This window comes from Aythya marila (assembly GCF_965140915.1).
Source record: "Aythya marila genome assembly, chromosome: 2".
Taxonomy (NCBI): domain Eukaryota; kingdom Metazoa; phylum Chordata; class Aves; order Anseriformes; family Anatidae; genus Aythya; species Aythya marila.
Genome location: NC_139043.1, coordinates 37073168 through 37085358, shown reverse-complemented (window position 1 = coordinate 37085358; position 12191 = coordinate 37073168). Strand labels below are relative to the sequence as shown.

The 12191-nt window shown below is 39.3% G+C and overlaps 1 protein-coding gene across 1 annotated transcript in view; it reads left to right on the top strand.

Annotated features, from left to right (window-relative positions):
- The window catches only part of COLQ (collagen like tail subunit of asymmetric acetylcholinesterase), a gene marked incomplete at its 5' end in the record, with an annotated part of 38231 nt that overhangs the window by 13662 nt on the left and 12378 nt on the right, over positions 1–12191 (top strand). The window contains 8 exon segments of the mRNA XM_082755062.1: positions 2808–2852; positions 3529–3555; positions 5201–5272; positions 7652–7714; positions 8733–8759; positions 9383–9427; positions 10138–10173; positions 11111–11191. Of these exon segments, the coding sequence (XP_082611188.1) occupies positions 2808–2852; positions 3529–3555; positions 5201–5272; positions 7652–7714; positions 8733–8759; positions 9383–9427; positions 10138–10173; positions 11111–11191 (396 nt within the window).

Here is a 12191-nt window from a genome sequence, read left to right as displayed (position 1 = left end):
TGAGGAGAAAGAGCCTCATTGCACAAGAGGTGCAATGAATTTGAGTGTTAGTGGAGTACATCCTTGAGAAGGCCCATACCTTCAGTGCAGACCAGAGGCAAGAAGGGGCTTCAGGAAGGGCAATGGGATAAACTTCCAGCTTAACCTGCAAAATCAGTGCTTGCTGGGTAGCCTTGGGACAGCCCCTTTGGGCTCCTATTTCATCTACAATTTGTACATTTGAAGCATAGGGCAGAAGGTCAGAAATCTTCCAAGGAAATGTTCCACTTCTAGGGGAGAAGGTTTTGTGCATGTCACACTGTTGTGGAGAATATCACCCATCTATCCTTCTGTTCCAATTTGTTCCCTCCAAAGGAAAATAAAACTGAAGGGAAAGTCTTTTAGCGTGTGAACTAGGAGGCACATGGAGAAGTGGTGGTTTATCCTACCCTGTGTTGAGAAAAATCTCTTCATTATGGAGCAGTCCCATGGTGTGTTGGGCACCATCTAGATCTTCAGTATATGTAGAAGAAGCTGTTGTAATTTTAGTCTTTGCCAGACTGTCTTTTTGAAACAATCCTCTTAATGCTACCTCTGACTTAAATTGGAAAAACAATAAGGTCAGTTCTATTGTTCTGCAAGGTTCGCTGCTATAAATAATAATTAACCTTGCAACTGAATGATCTATGATCCCTCCAAGAACATTTTTAAATAGAGTAGGCTGACAGATTTTATCACAACCACTAACAGTAGGATGGGTATAACATGGCTTTGGAATTTTTAATTATAAATTGTGGGATGGTGTTTTATAGAGGGACAGTATTAGAGCCGGCAATCCTCCAGACAATATCTTTATGAAAATGGTCACGGGAAAAGAAGTGCTACTGTTTCTAAAAAATATCTCAAAAGTATTTCTGAATTGCTTTCTGTTGTAAATGCATGACTTTCATATGAGTTGTAAAAGCTCATACTGTTGAGCCAGAGCTGAGTTTTAACACTTTGTCAAAAGGAGAATTAGATTTGTAATGATGTGACTCAGCATATAATTCGTCCCATGTATAAACCAAGGTAAAGGGAAAGAAAGATAAAATTTGGCTCTGACTCTAATACAGTACATTCTGATTTACACTACTGAAAGTCTAAAATTACTGACTACAATAGTTGCAATAATTTGCATTTGAGGGTGTGGTTTGCTACTGTTCATGTACAATTTGCATCATGTTTTAGACCATATAGGATAACCAGGATTGTAACCTGGAGTGATTTATATGGTGAGCCTAATGCTCTTTGTATGATGTGGGATTTTCCTTAGTCATTCAGAAACAAAAGGGTTCTCTGAAGCACTCTAGAAACAACAGCTTTTTTTTTTTTTTTTTTCTGATTTTTACTTTTATTTTTATTTTCTGAGCATGTCCCTCGATTAAAATGTTTCCTGAAAGGGGAATAAGCCTCACGTGAAGGAGAGCAATATCTTCATTTTTGAGGGCTTAAACAGATTTGTGAGCCTTGATTGATCTCTACTTCAAATCTGAATCAGTCTTTTCTAACCATGTCTTTCAGATTATGTCACCCTTGCCTATAATTTAAGTCCAGCTTCCCAAAACCACATTATTTCATTCAGTTGCAATTTCAGGAAAGTAGGAAAAGACTTTGAAAATTTGCTATTGGTTATCATTGAAAGGCAGCTCCACTCTAACTGGGAGATGTATATTCATATATTTTGGGGGTGTTTTCAAACCACAGGAAACAATTATCTCTGCTCAACAGCTTACATCTGGACTGGCCACTAGGCAGCAGGAGGGTAATATTGACTGTAGAGGATGTCAGGCTTAAAGCTACATTTGCAATTTAATGAAAAATTTGAGATTTGTTTAATCATGAGGAGACAAATTTACCACAAGTTATGTGAAGTTTATTTGTTTTTAAAGTACTTCAATCACAACAACAGTAATGACAATTGCATTTCAAAGAAGAACATTTCAGTTTCTTAACTATTACTCTGTAGAAAATGCCATTCCATAAACACAGGAAAATACATAAAACAAGAAACATTGGGAACCTCTTGTTATTTTTATGAAAAGATGAGCAATAATTTTTGAATTTTACCATTGCAAGTTTTTTTTTTTTTTTTTTTTTTTTTTTTTTTTTGTTAGAATGCCCATGGTATTAAGAAGTTCTTAAAATGGCTACAAAATATTCAGCAGAGGCATGAACAGCCCCTAAAGTTGACAGCCACTGTCTCCTTCCCATGAGGTTGCATGGAAGCTGTGTTCCACCTGAGCAGGCAGGCAGGAAACAGGGATGAGGACAAGAAGCCTCATGAGGAGATGGGTTGCAAAACTGTGCCCAGGATGCTAAAAATTCAAACTGGTGTCTTCAAGCTTCAAGATTCAGAAATGGTGACAATCTTTGATGTCTACAGCACCCGTCAGAGTCCATCCCACGTGGTTTATGCCATTTCCCTTACCTGCTTTGTCTGACCTCCTTTGCCAGCAGATGCAATGTCTCTGTGTCCTTGCAGTCGATCATTCTTCAAGGCTCCAACAACTTCCCTGCTTTCTTGTGCCCCAGGCACTTTTTCTTGCTAGTTTTCTTCACCTAGGAGATGCCCCTGTGCTTCTCATGTCAGTGCAACTCTCCAGCCTGCCTTCAGCAGTGACTCAGACCTGGCATTTAGAGAAAATGTTCAAACACCTCATCCAACACCCTCACCTTGTGGGGTCACATCGCTCCCAGGAGGCACCAGCAGGGACATGGGCTGGGGGAAGGCCAATACCAGTGCCTTCTTACTAATACTGCTCAATAACAGCACTCATTTTTGTCCCTAGGGTCCACGAGGAATTCCTGGCATAATGGGACCAAAAGGAGAGAAAGTAAGTGCCTGTTGTTATGGTGTTTGGTGTGTTTTTGAGGAGTCAAGGAAAGAGATGGGGGTGTGGGGGGTCACTCACTTTTTTTCTTGTCTGTTTAGTCAATGATGGGCTTTATGGACATGTGGGGATTTGCTTTAATTTGAATGTAGAGCTGTCGGTAAGTTTGAAGGTGTAATTCAAAGCATCATCTTCTAGGGTTCATTTTCAATCCTGAAATATTTTTATGGCTTCTCATGATAGCTGCCTCTGTCTACATTATGGATAAGAGAGTATCTTGGGTGTCTTGCTGATCCCACAGTTTTTGAATACCCTGTTCTCTGGGAGGATGTGAGAAGCAAAGGTTTCCTATCCACCGTTAGTTGTATGGGTCAGATCAGATAGTAAAGGTGGTCTATATGTGAGGTTATGGCTTCAGACCTGCAAAGCGTTTGCTCCATGATGATGCTTAAAGAAGCTGAGCATAATTACATGCTTTACAAGAGTGGGTCTATAGATTTAGGGCTGAGAACACAGGAAAGGTCCAGGACCTCTGTTAAAAATTCTTCCCATTTTACCTCTGGAAAAAAAAAGTCCAGAAGGTAAAGATATTCCCAATGTTGTTTATAAATGCATTGACTGATGAGCCGCTGTGGTCTGTGTGGTATCTCTGAGACTAACATATTCCTTTCTCTGGCAGGGGGAGATCGGCAGGCCAGGAAGAAAGGTATGAACAAAAGGTGCTGCCTCAGACACCAGCCTGATACCTGACACATAGCAGCTGCCAGAGAGGAGCACAGGCAATTGATAAATACAAATCAGCTAATGTTGAAGTGTTGAGCCTATTTGTGTTGCTCCCATGCATAGCCAGGAGAGTGGTAGGAGCTCTGGGTACAGGGCTGGAGAGCTGTCACAGCTGGTTTGAATTTGGTAAATTGCCTCAGTAAGAGCATCAATCTTCAGCCAGGCAATTAGGAGTGGGAGATTACCTGAATTATACCTCTGTGGACAGGGGAAGCAAAGTATGGGACCTACCATAAAAGGTCTATTTAAAAACAACAACAACAACAACAAAGCCAAATCAACCTTTTTACTGCTCCAAAGCTGAAGCCAGGCTCGACCAAAGAGCTCAGAAGGAGGAATGGCCATTAATGGCCACTTCCAAAGCTTTGGCACCAAAGCAATATGCTGACTACAGTCTTCTGCTTGGTGACACATGAGCCATGATATATTGTCAAAAATATGTGCCCCTATGTGTGATGAAACAGAATATGTTATCTCAGTCGTTAAGTGCTTCCATTTAATGTAATTAATTTTAAAAGAAGACAGAAATGCAGGATGAAATCAGAGATATGTGGGGGGTAGTCACTAACCAGGAAAAGAAATACCATTCTAATAATAAGCAAAGAAGTTTGACACTAGCTACTTATCGGTAATTCAAATGGATATGAAACATATAAACAAAGAGATCTTTTTATTTAATATAGATTTAAAATGCCCTATAGTAAACAAAAATAATACTTAGATATATTTAAGTGTTCAAATCTAATGTATGAGACAGAGTCACCCATCAACCTACACAGGAGTGCAAACCTTAATTCGTATTTACTTTTCTGACAAGAACTAGTAGGTCCCAGAGGAGAAGTTGCCCATAAAACAGTATAATTCCTGCTAAAAGCTCTCTGATGCATGGAAGGTCACTGTTAGCTCCAAAGTCATGATCAGATTTCCAGGACCATGTTGTCAAGTGGCATAAAGCAGTGGAATAGCACTAATCTGCTGCATTTTAGCAGCTAGTCAAGGAGTGATTTACAGGCAGAAGATAAAATAGATAAGTAACTGTATGTATGTAGTTAATACTAGTCACAAGACAGCAAAGAGCAATTACAGCTAGTAATATGAGTGCTCATAATAAAATTAATGGTAAATAAAACCAGGAATGTCTTAGTTAAAGGTTTGTTTCTGTTCTTGCTGTAAATTGCATTTGTACGGATAGAATTACATGCAGGTCTTTTTGATTTACGTTGTATTATTAAATGAGAGGAAGAATTAAGTTATTGATCCTGGGTTTTTGGATTATTATTTTGACTACACGTAGATTTCCTCTGTAGCTGATCTACTTATTTGAATCAGTATAACTTGGTATTTCTGAGTCTACATTTCCTCCAGTAGCATCAACATAAACAATATTGTGAATACAACATAGTTTATATATATATATACATATATATTGTATTAAAAACAAGGTGGAGAAGAATTTGCAGTTCTTTTCTTGAAAATACTGTATTTCTCCACATCACCTGTCTGCAGTGGAGACCTGTGTGTAGGAATAATGTTACAAGAATCATTGTAATCGATGTTTTCCGTTCAAGGGTAGACCAGGTCCCCCGGGTGTCCCTGGGATGCCAGGACCAGTAGGATGGCCTGGACCTGTGGGACCAAAGGTAAGACTAAAATCCACACAGGATGATTACTAAACATAATGATCTGAACACACGAGTTGCTCGGGAAGTCTCTAAACCACTGTCTGCTAGAGGCTGGGGAGCTGCAACAGTGCAGGGACACTCAGTGCTTGTCCTGTTTCTTACACTGCTCTGCCAAGACCTGCCCAGTCTAGAGTTAGGACACCACACCTTCAGCATAGCCCTACATAGTCAATCTGATCTTGATTAAAATATGCCACAGGTAAATTGAAAATCAAGTCTAATGAAGACTCATTTATAACCACTGGTGCCTCACAGCCACACAAATCAGTGTTTCAAAACTGGTCATCATCCCCATGGCTATTCTTGATGATCTCTTTGCCTGAATGTGTACTTCTTGACAGCATAAAGGGGAACACCAGGCTGCATTCAGGGGAAAGGGATTACAAACCATGTGGATTGCTGATTTGTTCTATGAAGCTCACTGCTATACAGACAAACACTAATTACTGTGAATTTTCATAGCCAACAGCAGAAGAAATGGCAGGACATGCTTTCCTACTGCAGGGTGGTTGCTTCATCTGCATTTATTATAAAAAAAGCTGCATGACAGTTCTTTTCTGACTATTACCTTATACAAAAGGTACACAGCTTTTCACAGGAGCCATGGAATACAAATTTCCTACTGGGGCATTTGAGATAGAAAGCCTGTTTTTATTCAATCCAGTACGTATCAGACAGAAGGATGACATACTATGTTTCATTTGAAATTGCATTTTCTAGCGAATGTTTGACTCTTTTTTCACTCCATACGGGTTGCTGCCCAATCTCAGAGGACATTATGCCATAGGCTTTGCTACTGCAAGAATAAGAGTAGATTACTTCAGAATTCAAGCCATACATGGGAAGCAAACGTTTAAGCTCTTCACAGACATGTCAGATGAGGAACATTACATTATGTGGTAATGTAGGCAAAGAATTGTATGCTTTTTTTGCCTGTGAACTAAAAAGGAGCCCACGTTCACTTTGAACTGGGAGATAGGACATGGTGTCTCCCCAGAAGCACCATGTGCTGTGATACTGTGCAGCAGGAGCAGTGAGAGCAGAAGGAAGATCCAGCAACCTTGTTCCCTCACGTTCTAAGTACTGAGAGCAGAACAGTCAGAAAACTCATTCAGTTCAGCTTTTATTTATATAAATCCTGTCTTTACTTACGAAAACTTTCTAATTTTGATTTTATCTCCTCCTCATCTATTGTTGTTTTCACTGCACTCCTAGAAGTATACCTCACATTGAGTAATGTATTTTTTCAATATACTTCTACTGCATGTCCTACTTCCTGTTTAATGTCCATTCTCCTGCTTTTATTATGTCCTCTGATAAATCTCTCCTCTGTTCTTCTGATGTGTTACTACTTTCATTCCTTCCAGTCACCACAAATTTCTGTTTCCTGCCTGAAGGCTCCAGCTGAACAGAGGGCAGTAGATGTCTCTGCTCACTTCCATAGGTTGTGTCTCTCTTTCCTTTTTCTTCTGATCTCCGATCTTCCCAGACTCCTGATAGTCATCTTCATTATAGTCATTCATAGCCTCTTCTTTTTGCTGTAGATCTCCAGTAAGCTGTTGTTTGTTTGTTTTAATTCTCATTCCCTTCTATGTGCCTTCTATTTCTTCAGCTGGGTCTCCTTTCTTATCTTCTCTTTCTCAGACACAGTCTTGGTCCAACCCTATTTCTCCTACTTTGTTTCTTCAAGTCTTTTCTGAACTTCTACTGAGGTAGCAGCCAATGTGAAAATCCTCTCCAATACTTGGACAGTGAAAGCCAAAGGAGAATGAGAGCCAAATGTGTTTTGCTGGTAGGGCTGCTGCATATCTTCAGGGACTACTCTGTATTTCCCCTTAGATATAATTAGCTGACAGTAGACAGAGAGGATGTTGTAAAGTCTTTACATGATTTATTGTCTCCAAACCACTGTAAAGCCCATAATATCTCAGAACAATGATAAAAGTAATCACTATGTCTCTCCAAGCCATAAAGGCTTGCAGCAAAATAACCTTCTTTTCTGCATCTCAGTGAAAGCAATGTTTGGAAGAGACAATGCAACTTCAGGTAGAATAAGGATGTACTTCAGCTGCTAATTGCTTGCATGTCCATTAATGACATCTGCCAAAACTGAAGCACAAATTACACACCGAAGGAAATGCAGCTAGAAGAATAGCATCATATATGACGATTCAAATAGAACACAATTGCAATATAGGCCTCTGACTACAATGCTACAGCAAGGTCAGGCTTGTCCCGTGTATTTGACACAAAACCCCAAGCACTGAACTATCAGACATTCAGATATGACCTCATCAGAGAGCCACAATCAATAACTCTCTTTATTGACCCCTTTAGGGTGAAAAGGGAGATTTGGGTGTGATGGGATTGCCAGGTACAAGAGGACCAATGGGCTCCAAGGTTTGTTAACCAAACACTGCATTTTTCAGACATTGGTTTCTAATGCTCTGCTGACAGCTGCTTCCCTCATGAGTTTGCCAGAAAGCATTTATCAAGATATACGTTTTCTAATATAGCTGAAGAAACATGTTCTCCTTCAGGAAAGGCCATGGCGCTTGGCTGGGCTTGGCTGTGTTTTTGGCTTTTCATAAAATGCTTTGGTGTAAATTACTGTAATGCAAAAAAATATCTTAAGAGCAAAGATCATATCTAATTGTATGCCACTAGAAAACTGGAGTTCTTAAATATACCTTCAGAATTAACTCACATTTGCAATGCTTTTCACCCACCACATAAGACTGGAGATCATTTATGTCCTCACCTTAAACTATGCATATATATTAATAGTTGGATGGTGAGACCAATTTGGTCTGGATGGTCTATTATCTGCATATCATTTTTTACAGCACAGCTTCTGCATTTAAAAAAATTATGCCACAACCTTTTAAGGATCTTGGTACAAATTAGGTAATTAGGTTACTCAAATAAAGCACTGCAAAGAAGAGCTGGACACAGTTATTTGCTATATTTTTTCTTAAAGAGAAACTCAGCTTTATAGTAATTTTCCCTTAGAAGATGACTTAAATATAATCTAAGGATATTCCACAGGGGGAAAGAAGAGACTGATTATTGCTAAAATTAATTTAGAGTATTAATTGTGGAGTGAAAGACTTTATTCTCTTTCAGTTACATTTAATTTCCCTTGCTTTAATTTTAAAAACAGTATCACACTTGCTGGCTTTACCTGGCTTTTTCACATTGGCTTTTGGGCTGATTTGTTTTGCCTTTAATTCTTATTTCATAATTCTGTTTCAGTGCACTTTTAGAAGCTATAAAAATTAATTTGCATTTACAAGTCAATGAAATTAATTACTTGTGCTTCATTCTTTTTCTTTACTTAAAAGTCTGCAAGATATGAACTTGCTTCTTTGGTCATCTTGAAAGTGAGAAGCATTAAAATATCTGTCATTCCCTTTAGGGTTTTCCAGGAACTAGAGGAGAAAAGGTCAGTGTAACAATAGAATAATATATGATTTAGCAATTGGAAATAGTTATGTAAAAATAGTAACTGTAAAAATGTGGTCAAATTTTGATGGACTGAAGTCTGAAGGTCCCATTGTGAAATTAAAACACACATTGCGAAGGAGTACTGTCCTGTGGCTTGGGCTGGGTTGCTAAAGAAGTGAGTTTTATACCTCATTTTCTTGTGAACAAGTTACTACAGTGAACACCACTATGTTTCCCCATCATGGGTATAACAAACCTTAATTGTTGGTTGGTTTATTTAGGCTATATATGCTTTGGCACAGAGACAGTTTTTACAGTAAAAGTGGAGCCTAAATTTGGATGAAGCCAACTGGGGAGAAAGACAAGTCTGGAAGTATACAACCAAGAAAACCCATATTTAAAGTAATTATCTGGGAAGAATAAATGCCTTTTTCTACAAGCCTTACTCTCAATTCTATTATAATATTAATGAAAGTACTAAGGAAACATTTTAGGGTATCTACCATATAACTTACTACTTAATATTACTATATTCTGTGCCACTACAAATAATGTCTTGTGTAGGAGAAATATTTTTTGCTTTCTCATGAAATTGTAGTAATTAAGCTTTTGCCTTCCCAGGGATCCAGAGGTGACAGAGGTGACAAAGGAGTTAAAGGAGACCAGGTACTTTTCCAGATGACTGTGAGCTGAATAAACACCTAAAGACTGATGTATTTTTGATAGTTGAAAAAATGAGGGTGGTATGGAGGAAGGGAGCATGGAGGCATGATCCTGGGGGGGCAAGGAGGCAGTGGCCCTGTATGATGTGGACCTCTGTGCCCATCTGCCCCACCAGCCCTGGGGCATACCCAGGTAATGAGACACTCTTGACTTGTGCAGACCAGAACCATGACAGCTTGCCAAAATGCATTTAGTTGGTGACATTATATTGCTTTAAGAAAAAACAGAACAAAACAAAGCAAAAGAAACAAGTGAGATTTGCGGTTTGAGAGGTCTTTTAACTCAGAAAGGGAAAGTAAATCCTCTTTGAAGTAGATAGAAAAGTGCCATTCACAAAGATAGACTTTAAATATTGTCCAGGTATTGTCCACAGGTGGCCTGTGGACAGAAACACAACTGGTATGTTTTTGCTTGAGAGGAAGCAGGCTGTAGAGGATCAGACAGAGGAATAGTGCTTCAGTACAAGGGCCTTTACAGAACAGCCTTGCTTATAATTCTCCATTTACTGTGTCACCTGCAGTGCTGAATCACAGTATTTTTTTTCTGGTATCACTACATGTCACTGTTCTTTCTCCCTTAAAGGCTTAAATTGGTGCTGCTTTGTCAATGATCACTCCAATTTTTTTAACACTTTTTCTCTTTTTACTTTTCAGGGAGAAGTAGGCTCTCCTGGGATGCTGGGACAGAAAGTAAGTGGGCATGAGCTATTGGGGAATTGCAATAAGTGTTGGCATAGGGTCAACAAATCAGGGATGTCCTAGAAAGCATAAGGCATTGAAAGTTATGCTTGATTCAATGACCAACATTTTTGGATGTGAACAAATTCTTTTTTCCTTTTCCTTTTTCTTTTCCTTTTCCTTTTTCTTTTCCTTTTCCTTTTTCCTGTTATTGTTGTTGTTTTCTTTTACTTTAGGAGAAAACCCTGACATTTAGCTGCTTTTTTGCCTTATTTCTTTTTCTTTTTTTTTTTCTTTTTTTTTTTTTTTTTTTCCCAGAACATAGGTATAGTCATAATCTTTCTTCTATTAACATTTTTATACCTCTTGATTATAGATTTGTGGCTGGCCTAATTGTTTGTTTGGGCTTTACGTTTCACTTGGAGCTAATAAACATTTCCGTCCTGACACTCTAAATCAAAATAGCACTGCTACAAATAGCAGTGGAAATCCTGACCCGTGTTGATATCATCATTCTCTACTTGAAAAACATGAACAGCTCAGATGTTAGTTTATCGACAGAAATCCTAAAAGATGAAAATTTATGACATTGTTGCATCTTACCTCTAAACTTAGGACAAATAATGGTTGAATGAATCCACTATTATTTCTCTTGGTGGAGACTTTATTATGTGTGCATCTTAACAACAAAGCACGGTATTGTCAAAATGGTCAGAGAGTTTTGCTAGCCTCTCCATTTGGCTTCCTCTTTAGGGAAGTATTTTTCAGGGAAAAATGGGTAAATTGTAAGAGGTATTTCTGGCTTTACCCTTGTTTTAAAATATTTTTTTTTTGAAATTGTGAATTTTCAAGAAAAATACAATGCCAGCGTTGTCTAGAGGAATTGCACAAGGCATGTATAACCATTGCTCTGCCTATGTTCTGCTTCTTTCCCTCCACACCCACCAAGGGAGAGATGGGCCCCAAGGGACAATCTGGAGCACCGGGACACAGAGGACCTATAGGAAGACCTGGAAAACGAGGCAAACAAGTAGGACCATGGTGTTTCCTCTTCCTGTGATTGCTGGCATCTGCGTGGTCATGGCGTACAGCTGTGTGGTCTGTTCTGTGGTGGTGCCTTGTGCTTCGTCCCAGAAGTGCTGCAGCACCTCGTGTGCATGCCTGGGACTTATCTGCAGCACTCAAATCCCTTGCTGTGCAGCACGGCTAAAGTAACATTTTCTCTGGATTGATAACTCATTGAGTATAAGCTGAGCAGACCTTGAACCCTGCCTTTGAATCCTAAACAACACAAAGGCCTGTTCCAAATCCCACCTGAGTTGGTGCGAGGCTGGGAGAAACACTGTGTATACTGGCAGTAGCCAACGTGTGGCTGGTGTATGGTATGTGACAATGAAAATCCCTGGTCTACACATCCACACCTCAGTCCTGCAGTACACCCCTGGCTTCTAGCACAAGCAGTAGGGTGCACCCAGTGTGTGGCCAGGTCCTGAGCCTGCGGCTGGGGCTGACTGGAGGATGCTTTCTGTCCATAAGGTCCCATTTAGTTCAGACAGGCTTTGACCCGAGTGTGGTGATACAGAATCAGAGTAATAAAACACCCTCTTGGTTTCTCCCTTTCCCTCTGTTAATACTTACACAAGATTGATTTGTTAGGCTAAGATATTTATATGACACTTCTCACCACAGTACAGCATGCCAGGGACAGATTCCTCTTCTCTAAGAAAGGTCCGGAAGACACACAGTAACCTCAAGGGTGGTAATCTTCTGCTCAGGAATGGGGTGGTGGCAAATGCTCCTTATTCTGGGCTCAAAATAATTATGTTGATAGAACTGATTTTTTTTTTTTCAGATTTTCAGATGAATTATAAGGACCGGAAATTTTGTGTAAATGTGATCCTGATTCCTCCAATACAGCATTGTCCAAGGAGGCAGCAGTGTTAATGTAGTTACCTATTCAAGTGACCAAATGAATTTCTTTAATTGCATCTTTCCTTGTGCATTTATTTTAAGCAATGATATTGTGAGGG